This window comes from Argentina anserina, chromosome 4 (genome assembly GCF_933775445.1).
Source record: "Argentina anserina chromosome 4, drPotAnse1.1, whole genome shotgun sequence".
Taxonomy (NCBI): Eukaryota; Viridiplantae; Streptophyta; class Magnoliopsida; order Rosales; family Rosaceae; genus Argentina; species Argentina anserina.
Window position 1 is genome coordinate 21,608,423 of NC_065875.1, and position 19,004 is coordinate 21,627,426.

Consider the following 19,004-nt stretch of genomic DNA (forward strand, 5'->3'; position numbering starts at 1 on the left):
TTTGTCTGATCTCACTCATAGAACATTATCAACGTGTGATGTATAGTATAATTTTCCGTGAATATAAGTCATTTTGGCCCAAAAATATGTACCCGCGTGATTAATTACCCAATTGTCCAAACCCTCGACTCCCCCTGAGAACCTCAAAACTTAAAACAGAAAGTTGGAGAGGGCAAAAATCAAACCATGGATTCTTACAGACCGCACCAGCAGCAGTACATGAGGGCGCCACCGCCACCGCCGCCACCGGCCACGTCGGATCCCTACCACTACCAGCACCAACCACCACCACCGCCAAGACCGCCACTCCCTCAGCAGCAGCAAGGCACGTGGTACTCGAACCCGAACCAAAACCAGTACCACTCGGTACAGTCCCCGTCGCCTCCTCCTGCTCCGCAGCAGTGGGGTCCGCCACTTCACGCCGACCACCTCCCTCCCCCGCCGGGGTCTTATGCTCCGCCGCCGCCTCCTCCTTATTCCGCGCTTCATTATCGCCCTCACGGACCTCCTCAGCTACCTCCTCCACCTCCTCAGTCCTATCATCCTCAGCAGCTCAATCAGGTCTGTGTATCTTTCTGCATTCAAGATTTGAGTTTCGTGTGATTTATCTGTCGATTCTTGATGAGACTGATCGTTAGTATTGGTTCTGAGACTAAGCATTTGAATCTTAATTTTGTTCTGTAATGTTAATATTTTAACACCAATTCCTGCAGGAGTGGGCAGCTCAGAATCGGCCGAGTAACCAAGGTTGGGATTATCCAGGTAATTTCTCTCTATATTTCATCCCTGGTTTCATATTTGAGAAGAACACCTAGTTTTCCATTACATTCTGTAGTGCTCATAGTATTTTACTGCAATTGCTAGTATTCTGAGGTCTTAGTTTTCGATGAGCTAGTAATGCTATAAAAAGAACCTGTTAACTGCTAAGGTTGCACTGTATTATTTACGCGGGCCAAATTGTTGCTGGGAATTAAGTTTCCTCTATATAGGTTGATTCAGTGGGATTAATTTCATTGTATTGTGATTGTAGTTCATAACAATGAACAAGATTGGGCAGCCAAGGCTAGGGCATGGGCAGCTAGGACGGCAATGGAGAATCAGGATCAGCAACCCCAGTTTACTCCAGCCGGCAGACCAGAAGAACAAACTCATTATCATGAGCAGTATCCTCAAAGTCAGCACCAGTCTCTTTCTGCATCTAGCTATCAACAGGTTCTGGTTTCAGGGTCACCACTGCAGCACCGGCCACATCCTCAGGACATGAACTTTATCGGCTCCGAACCATCTCCATATGGACATCATACTGTCGGATCTGCAATTCCGTCTGTTCATCAGCAGGAGGTACCTTCTAGTTATTCTTCTGTTCCAGGTAATTCTCACATGACATATTCGTTTTGCTTCTGAACCTTGTGTTCCAAAACTACTGCTATGGAACTCAATTTCTCTTAAATTTTACATTTTGGTTATTTATTACTCGTATCAAATAGTCCTTTTGGAGTATCTATAAATTATAACCGGAGGTTGCCTTCTTATTTGACTGTTTAATTTTGGAAGCGGTTAATAGTAACTGGTCACTGGTTCCCCCACCCCAAGATGGCAAGACCCCATCTATATATATATTTTTTTAATATCTGATTCTTAACTATTTTTTTCTTTTCTAAAATGGCTTGTAAATGACTTGCTCTTCATATACTGGTTATTGTTAATTCATTTACATACATAATGAATATGTATTTTGTTTTTGTATTGCGTATATATTATGTGATACAGTTGGTGTAAAGTGCAAGGGAGGTTAGAGTGCTTTACTTATATGAATGCAGGGACAAATACCTTTGTTATATATATTTGATTTTGTTGTGTGAAGCCTTTTGTTTTTGTATAATATTATTTTCATTTTTAAGATCAAGCATTCTGATGAAGTTCATCAAGAATTCATCCTCCATTTGATTGAGTGCCGCGATCATCCCCTCTAAAAAGGCGCTATAATAAGAAAGGACTACATCTTCTCTATACAAATTGTCTCAGTTGTGCAAGATAGTGAAATGGGTTTTCTGTGACGCCTTTTATTGTAATATTTAAGGAAAATGAATCCCATCTTCAATTAGGGTGTAAAAGATCTTTTAACCTCTACTGAAAAAAGTTATTATAGGATCAGTACGCCACTATAGACATAGTTATGTATTATTTTCTTATGATCTATATATCTTAGAACAAACATTCATGCAAACAAGGTCCTTTCATAAGCTGAACACCTGAAGGATTGGGTATCCTGTGGGAACCTTGTTGCTCCCAAGGATACTGATGTAGTATTTTGGTTTGCTGTTTGACTTCATATTTGATGGCAGGCAATGACACTTCTGCAGAAGTGAATGAGCACTCTTACAACTTGTTACCTATGCGATATTCCTCAGGTCAGGACGGACAGCATATGCAACAATCTCATGCAGTACCATATGGATATGGTAGTCATTCTGCAGATCCAGCAATCAATCTTGCCGACCAGCCTTTAGAATTTGCATCTGGGTTTAATTCTGATCATCTGGCTCAAGCATCTAGATATCCTCATCATGATTCCGTTGGAAGTATAAGAGGTGTGGACCCTTCCACAACAGTTACTTCCATTAATTCTTGGAATGTTTCTGTTGCACCTGGTGTGGTATACCCTCCTACTGTTCCAATTCTACCATCAGGACCACAGGTACAACTTCTAGTTCACAAATCTAATTTTCGTTCTAAAGCCCTTGATATGAATCTGATGGCTTTGATTCATAATGCAGCATGATCCTTCTATGATGATACCCTCACCAGTTCATGGAAATGCTCCACATTCATTCAGTAGTTTTCCTGGATTGAGCCTCCAGCCAACAGTTCCAACCACTGGTCCTCCCTTTGGTATCACTGCTGGTCATCCTACTGTGGCCTTCCCAGGTGATGCATATGGAGTTTCTATGATTTCTGATCGCCCAAAGAAGGTAATATTTTGCCATTCCGTATATGTGAATGGTAATTGAAATAACATTTGCTAACTCTACTTTGCTGAAAATTTATGCTAGGCTCCAGTGCCTAATTGGCTTCGAGAGGAAATTATGAAAGTAAGCATCACAAATACGACCATGGACCATATCAAGGAGGAAACACAATCTGTTGAGGATGAAGGTGTTGACAGATCTTTTGGGAAGGGTGATCAAGCTGATAGCAAAAGCATTGATTCTTCTAGATCAATTGAAGAGGAGGATGATGAGGTTTATTCTCTCACCTGAAGATGGTTCATTTTGAATTTGAAGCTTCGCTTCTCTTCCTAGTGAATCATTCTATAATGAACAATGAACTCCTGTTTATTTACTTCAATCTCTGAATCTATGCTGGTAGCTACTTTTGTGTTCGTCATTTTATTATTAAGAATTGACATGCCATATCTTTTTGTTTTGTAGGATGAGGTGGAGGCAGCTCGGACTGCAGCGATTAACAAGGAAATAAAGCGTATACTAACTGACATTCTCGCAACGGTTGTACTGCTTGAAAAGTGATACACAGCTTATCTAACTTAATCATGCTATAATTGTTAATTATCATTGTTTATGTGGCAGGTTACTGATGAGCTCTTTGATGAAATTGCAACAAAAGTTCTTAGCGAAGATGATCAAACATCTGCAGGTAATTGTAGCACAGTACATACCTATCTTAAACTTGTTTGTTTTATGAGATAGTCATAACAAATGATAATAAATCATTATAATTATAATACCTTAATGTCCTCGTTTACAGTTGGACTAGGCAAACTCCCATCAAACCATAAGGTGTTGCCACCTTCCCCAGCAGTTTCAGCTACCAAGGCTTCTGCAAAGCTTCTAATTCCAGCCAAGACTAGGGAATCTGAGACTGATGCCAGTGAAAAATCTAGCTCCCGTACACCCGGTGATATATTGGGTCTTGCAAGTTATGCCACTGATGATGATGACGATGATGACGACAATGGAAGTGGTGAAATTCCGAGTGCTGGTGAGCCAAAATCTGGAAAAGATCGGTTTACTGTTAGAAACCCTCATGAGTCAAATGATGCCACTATAAATGGCAATTCTCCAGTAGAGCTTGAAGAGCACAGGAGAAGCCGGATAAGTTTGCCAAATGATCTGAGCAAGAGTGATATTATTCATAATAGAAAGAAGAGTGAGGAAAGTAATGTTGATACATATCTGCAAGATTTCACTACTACAGAACCTGAACTGCCTAAGGAAAATGTTAATGTCTTAAAGACAGCAAAAGATGACCCACAAAGTAGGGAGTCCAGGATGAAACCAGATAAACATGTTCGACATGAGAGTAAAAGGAGTTCTGTGGAAGAAAATAAGGAGGTAGAGAGTGGTAAGATTAGGACAGTGGAGAAGGATGATGAGAATCGTAGGAGGCACGATGAGAGGTCTCTGAGAAAGGAAAGGACAGATGTTCGCAATGGTTCAAAAGAAAGGATCAAAGACCAATATCTGAAGTCTGGAGATAAAGCAGAGGGATCTGATTCAAGAAAGAGGTACTCCCACGAGGAGGAGAAAAGAGAAAAGGATAGACTCCATAGAGATAGTTCTAAAGAAGATGTGAGCAGAAAAAGAGAACGAACAAAAAGTAAGGAGGATGATGGATCAAGACGTAAACATTCTACTGACTCAAGCAGACACAAGAGAAGACGCTCATCTTCTATCGATAGCAAGAACAACTCGGTAAATCATGCCAATCATTCAAGTGATGAATCTTCTGAAGGTTCTAAAAGGTTCATCATTTTGTCTTCTTACTATTTCTTTGTCTGTTCTACTTATGTTATGTAGTATTCATATTTATATACATTTATGTGTTGCAGGAAGTTACAGTCAAGGAGACATCACTCATCACCTTCACCCGTCAGATCTAGGAGAAGGTATCATTTATCAGAGATTTGTTTGTTCAGACATTTATTAATCCTATACTCTTTTTCTGTTTCTTTAGACCTTTAAGGTTCAGCTAGTTGTGTTCTTATTATAATGTTCTTTTTGGTAGATTCAGACCACAATGATCAAGTATACACTTTTCAGTATTTAGTGAAGATATTTCTTATTTAATAAAAAAACAAATAATGCACAGAAATACTCGATAGTCATGTGAAAAGGTCATTTAGTAGCCTACTAGGTTCGTGATTGTAATTTTGGTGCCATGCCCTGAACCAGAATATACTTTATAGGTTTATGTTCCTATTAGATACAAGAGATCTTTTTCCTTCCATTGTCTTGAATGCTGTGTTCTCTTGACGTTAAGTGATATCTCTAATGGCATGGTTCATGACTACTTTTATGCATGTTAGCTACCTGATGTAACCAACTTACTTTTTTTTTATTTTTAGAAAAGGTCATGTTTACTTTGTTTGATAATTGTACCCAACTCTGTTTTTGATCTTGTGGTTTAGCCTATGTGGATAGAAGAATGAAATTTTTTTTTTATAGATGTGGAAAAGAAGGGTGACATCTCTGTGTTGCATGCTTTCTTTGTGGGATTACAGTGTCGTCTTCTAATTATACTCTGAGACCTTTTCAAAAAAGGAAAAATAAATATACTCCGACTCTTTACATGGTCATTAGAAAACTATGTATACTAGTATAGTAGTATATTACCAATCCCTACTTCGATCAAGTATGGCTCTGCACAAGGCTTAGCATTTCTTCTGAAACCATGTATGTTAAACTCACTATAATAGTGTAATGGATGTTTTCATTTCTAGACAAGTTTCGCGGTCTCCACATAGCAAGCATTCTCAGCGCAGGCATTCTCCCTACTCTTCTCTTGATAGAAACAGGTTTGTTGCCAAAATATCTCTGTTTGTGTTGATGTATTTGAGACATAAACACCAGTCGATAAGCAACTCAGGTGAAAATACCCCGGCTTCTGCAAATTTATCTGTTAATATTCCATCTTAACTATGATTATTTAAATGCAGGGGGAAAGGGTCAAGATCCAGATCACCTGTACGGCGGCAGAGATGATTAAAGCACAGATCATGGAAGTCAGGTGCCACTGTTGTGCTTCAAAGTTCTTCAAGCTTTGAGTCCCCAACAGAAATCTGGTGCACTATATATCTGAATATGAAATAGATGTAGGTTCCTCTGTGGTTCACTATATATCTGAATACGATATAGGTAGTTGTTGAATGGTTCCATGTACTCACCCTACCCGTAGGAGGCAGATTGGTGATGTGCATAAGTCCTTGCTACAGTTTTGTAGCATCGCGATCGCGTGTATGAGCTGTTCCGTTTTAATACACTTTGTTTTTGAGGATTTTGAAAATGATGTTAGTTACCTTGAGGTGGAAATTTTGTACTCTTGATAAAAGCTTGTGTTTGGTATATGTCTATATATACAAAATGATGAACGAGCAACGCATAGAAAGAATGAAAGATGCGCAATAGGACAAGTGAGACAAGTGAAATCCAAAAATCTGCACTTTTTAAGTGGAAAACGACGTCGTGAGGCTCGTAAACAAGCGCGCATGGTTAAGTTGACTCTGACCGGCAAAGGGAATTTGACGTGTAGAAGACGACAAAATGTCACATGGATCCGCCGTTGTCTTTGGTCATAGCAACGCTGGTGTGTTCGTTACTCCTGCAACTCTTCTTCTTCTTCAGTTAAAGTTCCATTCTTTCAGTCTCTCTCCTCTCAAACCCAGATGCTATCAAGCCAAACTCACTTCATATATAAACAAAAGCCGACCCGACATTGTGTACATTGGTCTTTTAATCAAGTACAATGAAGAAGGTCACTTTTGCTGCTTACATTTTCGATCTTGTTTTCTTGCTCTTGTTCTTCATACGTGAAAAAAAGCTCAAATTTGTTTCTGTTTTCACAGGCAATTCGAGGTGGAGTCTCGGGTTTATGGTCAGTTTGGCTATGTGGGTTTGCGTTGATTTGTCTCTCCTTCTATGCCACGCAGAGGCTGCCTTCCTTCAGCGATCAGAGGCTAACTTTCGGTCAACGAGATGCCGGCGTTCCAGAGACGCCAAGAATTGTTATATTTTCGGCGCCGAGGCCGTTTAGTGGTTCTGTTGGGGATAGGCAGAGTCTGGCTCTTCGTTCTTGGCTAGCTTTGTCACCGGAGATTAGAGTTGTGCTTTTCAGCAAAGACCCTTCTGTTGTTTCTTTTGCTGGAGGGTTTGGTTCTCGGGTTGTGGTGGATCCTAACATTGATTTCACGTAAGCCAATCACTCTATCATTTGTTTTCTGCTCATAACTTAGTTGAATGCAATGGCTTTTGTTGAACACATACAATTTAATCTAGAGCATAGTTAACTACAGAATATCCTGTTAACAAATCTAGTTAAATGCAATGCATTTTGTTAAATACTTGCTTTCTCTAGAGCATGGTTGATTAGAGAATAAACTGCTGAATTGAAAGGTTCCTGTATGCTTTGTTCCTGTGAAGAAAGGCTATTCTGAAATGCAAAGGACATGGAGATGCATATTATTTTTAGGCGTGTGTTGATAGGGAGTGTTCTGGATTTGATTAAATTGAGGAATGTTAATCGTTTATAAACTTAGAATTTGGTAAATATAAATTCAGATTTCTTGAGATGAATAGTACCACCAGTCCACTTTGTCTTCAAAGTCAGGATATCCTTGAGAAGTAGTAGTAGAAGGTTAGAGCTTGGAATGTCGTATATCTATTGTTATCTGATTCATGTCTATGTGGGTCTAGGTTTCTCGGTACCCCATTTTTTCATTCGATGATGGCAAGAACATGGTCTCTTGCACCAGACATATCTGTTTTGGTTGATCCGGAAACAATTGTTTTACCTGATTTCATTCCCACCCTGAATTATGCTTACAATCTTGATGATGATTGGCTTCTAGTTGCTTCATCACAAAATGTGTCCTACTTCCCTTTCTACTTGGATGAGGATGGAAAGCAGTGGCGAAGGGAGGATGGCAAATTGATGAGAACACGTAAGGTATGAAACAGGATATTGTAGACTGAGATGAGATGTGGTAGTTCATTCAATACAACTCTATTGATACTGTTCTCTCTTTCATTAGTTGCAGGAGATAATTGGTCAGAACTGGCAGCGGACTCCCTGTGAAGAGAAACTGCTTATGGCATGGAATAGTGGAGATCTTGCCCTATATTCTGGAGTCCTTCCTCCATTTTTGTATGGTAGGGGGGTGCACAATAGTTGGGTGATTAATGAGGCTTTGTCATCGGAGCTTAGGTTTGTGTTTGATGCCAGTTGGACAATCTCAAGCTTATATATAATTGGTCAGGAGAAGCTGAATAACTGGAGTATTGGAGCTTCCAATGCTTCAATTTTTGAAAGGAGAAGCTGGGAATATGCTGGAAACTCTCACATTGGAGCATTGTATGGATCATTGTCTCATCGTGAAACTAATTATTCTAGTCTAGTCAAACTTTTGAAATGCAACAGCCAATATATCTTTGTCAACAAAACAGATAATATTTGTTCGTCTGCATACCGACGTGCTGGCTTGGGTTCCTGGTGGAAGAAGAAAAGTTTAGCTTGGGTTGAGGGTGTTAACTCACAAGGCAAGTTATTGGATTGCACTCATATGGTTCCTACAAAGCATTCAAAATCATTTGACTATCCATTTTCCTTGGAGACACTTTTAGCATTAAATGCAGACAAAAATAAGACAATTGTGCTTGCTGCTGCTGGATATAGTTATAAGGACATGCTAATGAGCTGGGTGTGTCGAATGCGTCACCTACAGATCACAAATTTTATCATTTGTGCCCTTGACCAAGAGATCTACGAATTCTCTATCTTGATGGTACGTACTTTATTCAATCTTAGATTACTTCTCTTTTACTTCACTTGAAACATATCAGCAGTTTAGCATTTGCATGCATATGATTCAAAGAGAGTAAAACTAAAACATGGGTAGCAGATGTGAAGTTAAAAGAGTTTATATTTACAAAGTGAAGCTCGTCTGTCCAGTATAGTAATCTGAATATATTTGCATTATTTGACTCTCTATTTTCTTTATTGACAGGGTCTGCCTGTGTTCAGGGATCCAGTTGCTCCAAGTGAGATCAGCTTCAATGATTGCCACTTCGGAACAAAATGTTTTCAGAAGGTGACCAAAGTGAAGTCCAGAATGGTTTTAAAGATACTGAAGATGGGTTACAGTGTACTTCTTAGTGATGTGGATGTTTATTGGTTTGGAAATCCATTGCCATTGCTCTGGTCTTTTGGTCCTGCTGTTCTGGCAGCTCAGTCGGATGAATTCAACAAAACAGGTGTTTTTTGTCTATCATTCTTCTTTGTCTGTGATATAAAACATAAAATCTTTATATTTGTACACATCTGGGGGGGGGGGGGGGGTTGGTTACGTGATCTTTAGGTGTGATTTATAAAATCATTTTGGTTTCTCTTTTCTGATTTTTCATATGCAGTCTGTTTGAATTAATGGATCAATCTTAGTGATATCTGTTAGTTACTATCTAATGTGCTAATCCCCTCTGGTGTTTTTTTCTATGCAGGACCAATTAACCTACCCAGGCGCTTAAATTCTGGCTTCTACTTCGCCCGTTCAGATACTTCGACAATTGCTGCTATGCAGAAAGTGGTAGCACATGCTGCAACTTCAGGTTTATCTGAACAGCCAAGCTTCTATGACACACTATGTGGAGAAGGGGGCTCCAATCGTGTGGGTAACAATAGATGCTTAGAACCTGAAATGAATCTGACTGTCCATTTTTTGGACAGAGATATCTTCCCAAATGGGGCATACCGAGGCCTATGGGACAGAAAAAATGTTAGAAAAGCCTGTGCGAAGCAGGGATGTTTGGTACTCCATAACAATTGGATCAGTGGCAGACTGAAGAAGCTAGAAAGACAAGTGTTATCTGGATTATGGGACTTTGATACTAGCACGAGGATTTGTCAGGCACAACACACTGATACACACTGATGCAACAGCCGGCCACGATGGTAAATGCGTAATAATATCAAATCATCTGTAAATGCTCATCAATCCACAAAAGTGGACTATGCTGAAACATTTTCGATTGCGGTTATGCTAAAGATGTGCATGCAGTTGTTAGGGCTAGTTCGGCATTCTGAAAGTGAAACTGAGAGAAACAAGCTTCTGCTTCCTTTTCATTGGACTACAGTACGGTCAAAAAAATTCTTGTGAGGATAGTTCATGTAGTTGGCCAAAAGAGCTGTTCCAAATGCAGATGTCGCATCTGTGCTGATGGATAAATATCCTGGGAAATGTGTTGCCCGCCCAGATTTTTCCAAAAAGCCTCAAGAGTCCCTTTTAAGGCCAGAGGAAAGCCTTTTGCTGGTCAGGAGTATCATAAAATACCATGTACAACAGAGCAGAAATTTCAGCGTAAATAGCATAATAAGGTGAAGACCAAAGAACCTGCTGAAGATGAAGAGGTGATTTTGGGTGAAAAGATCAATACAGATTTGGAAGGGGAAGACACCAATGGGAGGGGAATTAGAGGAAAGAAGCCATTTGTACCTCCCCTCCCAAAGGTCAGATCAGGTAGAGGATTTGGATGGGAGCGTAGTCTCACTTATGTACAAGAAGTCTCTCCATGACATTCTGTATGTTAGCAATCTGGCTTTAATATTCTGGTACGTCAGTGAATTGCTATTTCAGATAAAGTTTGAGAAATGCATTGAAGCTTTTTACATAATAATAAGTAATACCATTTCCAGCGCTCTTTTATATTAAATTACTCGTGTGAAATAATTATATATAGTTTTTGAAGAGCTTCTCACTCTCTGATACTTCACCGCGATATAAGGAAATTGAAACATATTTTTGTCATAGATAGATATCGCTTGTTGTTACTGGAATACTGCATATGGTGTCCGCATTTTATATATGCTTGAGCTGCATTGATCAACCAATAGAGTTAGCCATTTGATAGATTAGAAAGACCGTAGTACAGAAGCTCAAAAAAGATCCAAGGCTTTGAGCACAAGAAGGATCACTGGTTCTACATATCAATTTCAAAAGAAGTATATCGATGTATGTTTTTAATAAACGACGTACATCTTCTGTTCATCACTTCAATGTGCAACACTCACAAAACATAAGATAACAGCTTGGTCAAGATCCATGTGTACAAAACAGAAAAGAAAGCGCCTGCTGGTATTGTCACTGCCCAAGAGAGCACAATTTCTCTCACTGTTTCTGCTCTAACGCTGTTAAGCCCCCTTGCAAATCCCACCCCCATTACTGCACCCACCAGAGTATGAGTTGCAGAGATGGGCAGTCCCAGCTTAGACGCAAACAGAACCACAGATGCTGCAGCAAATTCAGCTGCAAATCCTCTAGTTGGCGTAAGTTCTGTGATCTTCTTCCCAATTGTCGCTATAACCCTATATCCCCACATTGTAAGACCAGCTACGATTCCAAATCCTCCCCATGCTAGAACATCAGTTGGGATAACAATGTCAGCTCCAGCAGCACCACCTTGAAGAATAGATAATGCACCAGCCAAAGGACCTATCGCATTGGAGACGTCATTCCCACCGTGAGCAAATGACATGAAGCAGGCTGAGAGTATTTGCATGTATCCAAACACCCCGTATACTATTTTCAGTTGGGTACCAGTTGGACCTGCAATATCAGAGAGAAACCCTATATCTTTCTGGCCATCTGTTGGTTCTGTATGCGATGAGGATTTTGACTTGAGAAGGAGATCACCGAGCTGCCCTTGAATGATTCTGGACACAAGCAGAGCACCAGCAGCTCCACAGCCTAGCGCCTTTGCTACTGCCAAAGGCAAGCTCGATCCAAGGGGAAACGCTGCAAATGATATTGCAGTTACACCCACAAGCACAGCAATTGGTGCTGCTGCAGCTGCAGCTTGTCCAGGATTTGGAGCACTATACACAAACTGAATAGACATTGAAAAGAGTAAGAAGGTTTATAAGAACTAAGAATCTAGAATAGTACAACTTGATTTCCAAAAGCTAGCATGTCTTTCACTCCCTGCTCACTAAAATATGTTGAATGTTTCCTTGTCAGAAATATTTTAGCAGGCCTAAAATGAGGGTTTTGTATTATGATATAATTAAAAAGCCACATTGTTGTGATATGTGAGATCTTTTTTACAATGCCCACATGATCAAAGGTCACATAAAAATGTGCCTTTAATCATATTTTTTTTGTAGTGAGGCGAGTTAAGTTGTTACGTGTTATCTACTTATCATAAGACTATTTGAGAGTTGCATCTCAAGGAAGGAGAACATACCCTACGGATGCATTTGTATACGGTAAAGGAAACCAGGGCTCCCATGAATGGCGAGATAACCCATGAAGATATCACTCTTGCCAGTGAGCTCCAGAAGACGGCACCTTTTCCACCATAGACTAGTCCAAATCCGACCATTGATCCTACTATACAGTGCGTTGTTGACACAGGCCAGCCATAATATGATGCAACCTGACTAGCAAAAAACAATTATTCATGGATTGGAAAGAAAGAATCAAAGAAACAACATGTAAACTGATGTAAGCATCCTTTTGACATGAAAATATAAATATCCTCTGAGAATTGATGTAATACAATTGACTGATATTACTCATATTAGGTATCTTGAAGTAATTATTGGCTTCTGATTTAGGAATTTATTGATCGGATACCCTAAACACTCGAATGTGTCAATAGTCATCCCAATTTATCTAAATAATTTTTTTCCATAGTTCTTACTCACCCATACATAAAAAAAAACTCTAAAATTTATTGATCGGATACAGTTTGGCAAATTTGGCATCTTTCTTTTCTTCTGCCACTCATTGACTCATTGTCTCATTTTTTGGCAATACTTGTTCTATTTTCTAGGTTGATTATCACTAATCATGCATGCTACTTTGTAAAAACCAAAACCACTGGACAATTCACATCCAACATCTTCAAAGCTATAGATTTAGTTAGCAATCTCATCCAATGTCATCCTTCACTTCTAAAGCAAATGTGGGAATTTTGGATGTGCCCGGCCAACTAGGCCAAAGCAAATATTCCTAATATCATCATATGGGACCCACTTATCGTTCCCGGATTCTATATCCTTCCTGATCCATTCAAACTTAATCCATTGCTTGCTTTCTATAATTCATTCTTCATTATGGGAACTATCAAGAAATGTACCATATCCACCACGTAATCTTGTTTCTATCTCCACTTTTGTCAAATGGGAATTCATAATGTTCATTTGCATTGCTATGCAGAGTATAATCCAGCATATATAGGTTAATTCTGAAGTGATATTTGAAGAAAAAATGGACTGAGATTAATCTAGAACTGAGCTAAATCTTATACAGTATAAGGAAGAGCAATAAATTAATACCTGCAACCAAGTACCAGCAGCAGCAAGAGAAGAAAGCAAGCCAGCAAAAAGCAGGGTATCCTTCCCCTGAAACACATTTGCCACCAGAATCCCCTTCTGCATTGTACTCGTCACATGAGTCCCCATCAGAAACGCCCCCGAGAATTCTAACACCGCCGCAGTCAACACGGCCTGCCGGAGAGTCAACGCCCCGGATCCCACCGATGTCCCCATGGCATTTGCGACGTCATTGGCTCCAATATTCCAGGCCATGTAGAACCCGAACAGTAGGGTTCCATAAGACAATAGCTTGGTCTTCAAGGTCAGGCCATGTCCTAATGACTTCATGAAGTAGGGGAGAGTGAGGGCAGAGAATACTATGCATAGGGAAATGGCCGTGGCGGTTCTAGAAGATATGTGGAAGGCCTGAGCCATTCCACGCTCGTCGCCCTGGTCATCATCGGTTTTTGAAGTTTCTTGATTCACTTGGACATCTTGTTGTTCGTGTTCTTCGCCTCCGGCGTCGGCGAATGAAGATAAGGCAAAAGGGTGTGTGAGTTTGGAGTTGTTTAGCCTCAAGATGGGGAAGAAAGAAGACCTAGGTTTGAGAGAGTTCGTTTCCTTTTTAGGAAAGTACTGGGATTCATAAAGTCTGTGTCTTGGGAGGTAGAGATGAGAATTATGGAGAAGAAATGCTTCAGTTCTTGGAGAAGATAAGCAGTAAGAGGGAGTCATGCTTAGGTGAAGAAGGTGAGGTAGGATGAGGAACAGAGAGAGGGTGAAGAAGAATCAGAAGGGGATTATTCAGGTGGATTCTTGGCCATGGAATATGGAGGAGAAGGGGACGAGAGAGGAGTAGGTGGTGGTGCAAGAGCAAAGGAGGAGTGTGCATTTTGGAAGTGGATATATGTTTTCTTTTTTTCTTGGAATATTTTTTTCGTGTGGAAAGAAAGGGAGATGGGGAGTGGGGAGTGGATTTGGCAGCTACTTTGGTTCGATTGGAACGAGTGGTGCTTGTACTTCAAGAGAGACTTCTCAGTAGTGATCACCACTCGTATATTTGCCTGGTCAATAAGCAGGAAAAAAAAAGGAATTTGATCGAAGACTAATTTGAGCAAGAAGAATCTAACACCATATCCAAAAGAATTAGAATGTAATAGTTCATATGGAAAACTAGGTAGAGTGATGGGTTGGGTCCAACTTTGGTCTATTTGCAATTGTAAGAAGGATGTTCAAAGTTCACTTAATGCTGAAGTACAAATCTAGTTTTCCCAGTATTTAAGCTTTGACAAAATAGAGGCAAAAGAACCTCCTCCAAGGCTCTTCTTCTTGAGAATCTTCCTCTTCTGAGTTCTGACAAAAACTAAACCTCTAAGGCTCCAACGCAGAAAAACTTCCGTTTTGGGGTAACGTCCATATGCTAGAAGCGGAAAGCAAACTAGTACGTATATAAACATACGTACGTACTTTGGTTTGGTTTACCAAACTAGAGATCGACTAAATTAACCATGTGTAGCCAGTTCTTTGGTCTAATATACTTTAGGGCATATTTTAAATTTTTATAAGATTACTTATCATTTCCAGGATATACATTATTAGGTTACTCGCGATTTGCGGTTAACGCTGAGGATTATAAGTTTATTTTCCCCTCTCGTTTGACGGCATTAAGCCCTAGCTATAGCGTGCTAGCTGCTCATCGCAAAGGCTCCAATCTCCCCCGCAAAGGCTCTTTGTCGGCCCTCTTGAGGTTGATAGAGAGGTTTCACAAAAGAAGCAAATTGAGTTCATATGGGTATGATACTCTCTCAGTTTACCCAACGTTGATAGGAGAAGCTGATATAGTTCATATAAGGGTTGAGAGTCATCACATCATTTTAACGTTTGAAGCCATAATAAAAATGGCACAACATTTTTGTTAAGCCTATAACACTATTGAACACAAATAGGAAAGTTGCGAGACGAACACTTGATTATCTTAGGGGGGGGAGATGAGAAGAGGATGAGGATCTCAAATTCTCAATGACCCTTTCTGCAGTTGCACTTAAAATAGTATCGTGGGCCAGATTGTTCTTTATTGGGCCGCGCAAACAATACAAGCTGACCAAGCCCGTACAAGTGTCCAGTTCAGGGTCCATCACCCTTATAAAGCCAGCCAATTTTTTCAATTTTTCAGCCTGATCAACCGACTGACCGACATATGAAGATGAAGATATTTCAGAGTTTCTTTTTTTGAGAATGGAAGATATTTCAGAGTTCGAAAGCTTTTATTGCAAAATATCTGAATCGACTTTGCTTCTCATGTAAACTTAACTTATCGTATGGACCAAGTAACACCAACACTAGCTCCCACATTGCATTCAGGCATTCGATCACTTTCTCTGTCCCCTATCACTTCCGAAGTATATGTATCATGAATGACTGATGAATGATAAGGATAGGTTAGTGCATTGGCAAAATTAGTCACGATATCTCCACAATGGCTAATACTTGGATGGTGGCATGGTCGATGTTCCCTTCGATGTGATGAACATACTTGATTTCGAACCCGTTTGTGTTTTTTGTGTTCCGCTTTGAATTATTTATTTTCTATCGTGTATTTTTGTACGTCTTTCTTTTCTTATAAAAATGAAAGAATTCGAAGTTTTAATTCACATCGTACATTACACGATCTTGAGGCTCTAGGCTCTAGCTAGCAACAAACATAACCATATATTTCATGAAAACCAGAGGTTTACGGAGTGATGTAGCTAGGTCTAAAAGGTCGGGCATCCAATACAAACATGTAGAGCTTTAATTAGATGGATCAGTTTCGATGATTTAATTTGGACGGTTTTGGATGTTTACTGTATGCAATATCATCTACCCTTTCTCTTTTTCCTTTTCTCTTTTTCCTTTCTCATGCTCTCTGGAGACTTTGATTCCTCGTCAAGATAGACCATTCGTTTCGTTGGGAAAAGTCAGTGAGAAAGGGAGAGTAGAATCAACAGCGTCGTCCCCATCGGCCGGAGTTTGTCCACTGTCAAAGTTTATTTTAATGTTCGATGATCGACTAACGTGGTTTCAGACTTTCAGTGAGATACTTTCAAGACCAGTGGACCATTTTGAAAACAAAAGCTTAAAGAATTTTCAAGTACAAAATTTGGCATAAACTTTGTTCGATCACTTCACCCTCTCCAATTTTCAATGCTTTGGTGAGATTGACCGACGTCCAATATATCTTAATTTGGAATTATACTTCTCTTCTTCACATTGCCCTCCACATAGAGAATGTATTATGCCTTATGCATATTCGGTACATAGAATGCATGTGTTAATATAAGAGGAATAACAAAATCTCAAATGTTGGACGGAGTTAGATCAAAAACAATTCAGATGTTATAACGAGTCTTTTATGAGTCCAGTACGTCATCTACTAACTCTCATTGAAAGTCGGACACAACCTATGTTGCTGCTCCCCGAGACACCTATTGATCGATCAGAGATTTTGTATACCCTCACTTCACAACACATAACACCTCTCATTTACGGATGGAATACTATAACTAGACTATATAGTGCAGGGCAAAGAAGTTGGAGTTGACAAGTAAATAAGATGTTTCGACGTCTATGAATTTTACATAAATAGCTAGTGTCAAGATTTCACACCGTACTCCATAACTTATGTATTTGGTGTAATTGAGAGCATTTTGATAAAATGTATATGAAGACCATTCGAATTCGTCTATAGTCTATACAAACAATCACTAATTAATAAGAAATCTATTATTTCCTACCCAATAGCTATCGAGTATTCCTGCCTCAGTTTTCTTCATTGAAACTTCTCTCAACCTTCAATCCATCACCTGCCCCCACTGGTCCCCTCTCCGACTTCAGAACGATTTATAACAGATATATCCATCACTCACATCATTGGGAGCGCGCCAATTGCCCTAACAAGAAGAAATGTATATGATTTGATTACTTCTTACACATAAAATATTTTATAAATAATCTAACAAGAATACAATTAACTTATTTATATATTCATACCACAAATCACTCATTAATTTATTCTCTTTGAATCACGCCCTTAATTTGCTCCATTATTCACGCTAACACTTCCTCTCAAGTTGACGCATACACATCAACCATGTCAAACTTGCTAAGTGAGTCATAAAAGACCTTCTTAGACACTCATTTGGTGAGCATATCGGCAAGTTGCTCTTCTGTAATAACAAAAGAAAAACTAATGATCTTCACGTTTATCTTCTTCTTTATAAAGTGACGATCAACCTCCAAATGTTTTGTACGATCATATTGCACATGATTCTGTAAAATATCAATAGTTGTCGTGTTGTCACAGTACAGCTGCATAGCACATTTAGGCTTCATACCCAAATCTTACAGCAAATTTTTAAGCCATAACAATTCGCACACTCCCTGAGCCATACCTCTGTACTCTGCTTCAGCACTAGATCGAGCTACCACTTTTTGTTTCTTACTCTTCCATGTAACAAGATTACCCCCAACAAAGGTAAAGTACCCCCAACAAATATATTATTGTGATTAGAAAACATTACTCCTCTCCTTGGAGCTTACTTCAATTACCTCAAAATCCTTACAACAACATTCATGTGGTCCACACTAGGATTATGTATGAACTGACTCACTACACTTACTACATACGCAACATCTGGTTTGATATGTGATAAATAAATCAGGCGTCTAACTAGCCTTTGATAACGAGGTTTTTCAGTAGGCACTTGATCTGGATACTCTGCTAACCGATGGTTCTGCTAAATAAGAGTATCAATGGAGTGCAATCCAACATACATGTCTCTGTTAGTAGATCAAATATGTACTTCCTCTGACACATATAGATACGATCACTTCCCCGGGCTACCTCAATACCCAAGAAGTACGTGTACATAGCTCCTTCATCTCAAACTCAATGCCCAACAATTTCATTCACATTAACTACCATATCATCAACATATATAATTAGGGTTGGTACCTTCCCTTGTTGATGTCTGAGAAATAATGTGTGGTCTAAATTACTCTGTCTGTAGCCAATTTTCCTCATGAATTGTGAGAATCTCCTCAACCAAGCACAATGTGACTGTTTAAGACCATACATAGACTTTCTCAATCTGCATACAAAGTTACTTGGAGAAGCGGCCACATATCCAAGCAGAATATACATGTACACTTCCTCTGTAAGTTCTCCATGAAGGAATGCATTCTTAACATCAAGCTGTCTAAGTGGCCAATTTAAGCTAGTAGCAAAAGAAAGAAATACCCGAATAGTGTTTATCTTTGCAACATGTGTAAATGTCTCATCATAGTCTATATCATATGTCTGGGTGAACCCTTTTGCTACTCGGCGTGCTTTATACCGGCTCACTAACCCATCTGGATTATGTTTCACTGTAAACACCCAACAACATCCCACAACCTTCTTGGCATGTGATGGAGATACAAGCTCCCAAGTATTGTTCTTTTGTAATGCTTCTATCTCTTCCTCCATTGCTTTCCTCTATTTTGGATCTTCCAATGCATCCTGCACTTTGTTAGGTACTGATACAGTAGATATTTGATTCATAAATGATTCATATGACTAAGACAATCTTTTGGTAGACATAAAATTTACCACATGATACTTAGTTTTAGCCTGAAGGGTAGGTTCATATTTTTTTGTTGGC

The 19,004-nt window shown here is 39.4% G+C and overlaps 2 protein-coding genes across 2 annotated transcripts; one reads left to right on the forward strand and one right to left on the reverse strand.

Annotated features, from left to right (window-relative positions):
• Positions 1–145: 145 nt before the first annotated feature.
• LOC126792389 (uncharacterized) lies at positions 146–10,669 on the forward strand. The gene is made up of 17 exons (XM_050518818.1): positions 146–561; positions 714–762; positions 1,031–1,369; positions 2,346–2,698; positions 2,778–2,972; positions 3,054–3,242; positions 3,432–3,506; positions 3,588–3,654; positions 3,766–4,762; positions 4,850–4,906; positions 5,741–5,815; positions 5,957–5,984; positions 6,863–7,206; positions 7,710–7,962; positions 8,048–8,797; positions 9,020–9,266; positions 9,510–10,669. Exons 1-17 carry the CDS (start codon positions 187–189, stop codon positions 9,938–9,940), a joined length of 4,824 nt encoding a protein of 1,607 aa, XP_050374775.1. The 5' UTR covers positions 146–186; the 3' UTR covers positions 9,941–10,669.
• Positions 10,670–10,985: 316 nt separating this feature from the next.
• On the reverse strand, positions 10,986–14,185 carry LOC126791338 (inorganic phosphate transporter 2-1, chloroplastic). The gene is made up of 3 exons (XM_050517774.1): positions 13,345–14,185; positions 12,249–12,440; positions 10,986–11,891 (listed from the first exon to the last, which is right to left on the reverse strand). Exons 1-3 carry the CDS (start codon positions 14,056–14,058, stop codon positions 11,073–11,075), a joined length of 1,725 nt encoding a protein of 574 aa, XP_050373731.1. The 5' UTR covers positions 14,059–14,185; the 3' UTR covers positions 10,986–11,072.
• Between the last annotated feature and the right edge of the window lie 4,819 nt (positions 14,186–19,004).

Bases quoted from the DNA above. Each gene is read 5' to 3' on its own strand.
- LOC126792389 (XM_050518818.1), top strand. From the start codon at position 187: ATGGATTCTTACAGACCGCACCAGCAGCAGTACATGAGGGCGCCACCG. The intron at 1,370-2,345 runs GTAATTCTCACA...ATTTGATGGCAG, and splicing joins TAGTTATTCTTCTGTTCCAG to GCAATGACACTTCTGCAGAA. The intron at 5,816-5,956 runs GTTTGTTGCCAA...ATTTAAATGCAG, and splicing joins TCTTCTCTTGATAGAAACAG to GGGGAAAGGGTCAAGATCCA.
- LOC126791338 (XM_050517774.1), bottom strand. From the start codon at position 14,058: ATGACTCCCTCTTACTGCTTATCTTCTCCAAGAACTGAAGCATTTCTT. The intron at 12,441-13,344 runs GTATTAATTTAT...TTTGCTAGTCAG, and splicing joins CTGCTGGTACTTGGTTGCAG to GTTGCATCATATTATGGCTG. The intron at 11,892-12,248 runs GTATGTTCTCCT...ATGTCTATTCAG, and splicing joins TATACAAATGCATCCGTAGG to TTTGTGTATAGTGCTCCAAA.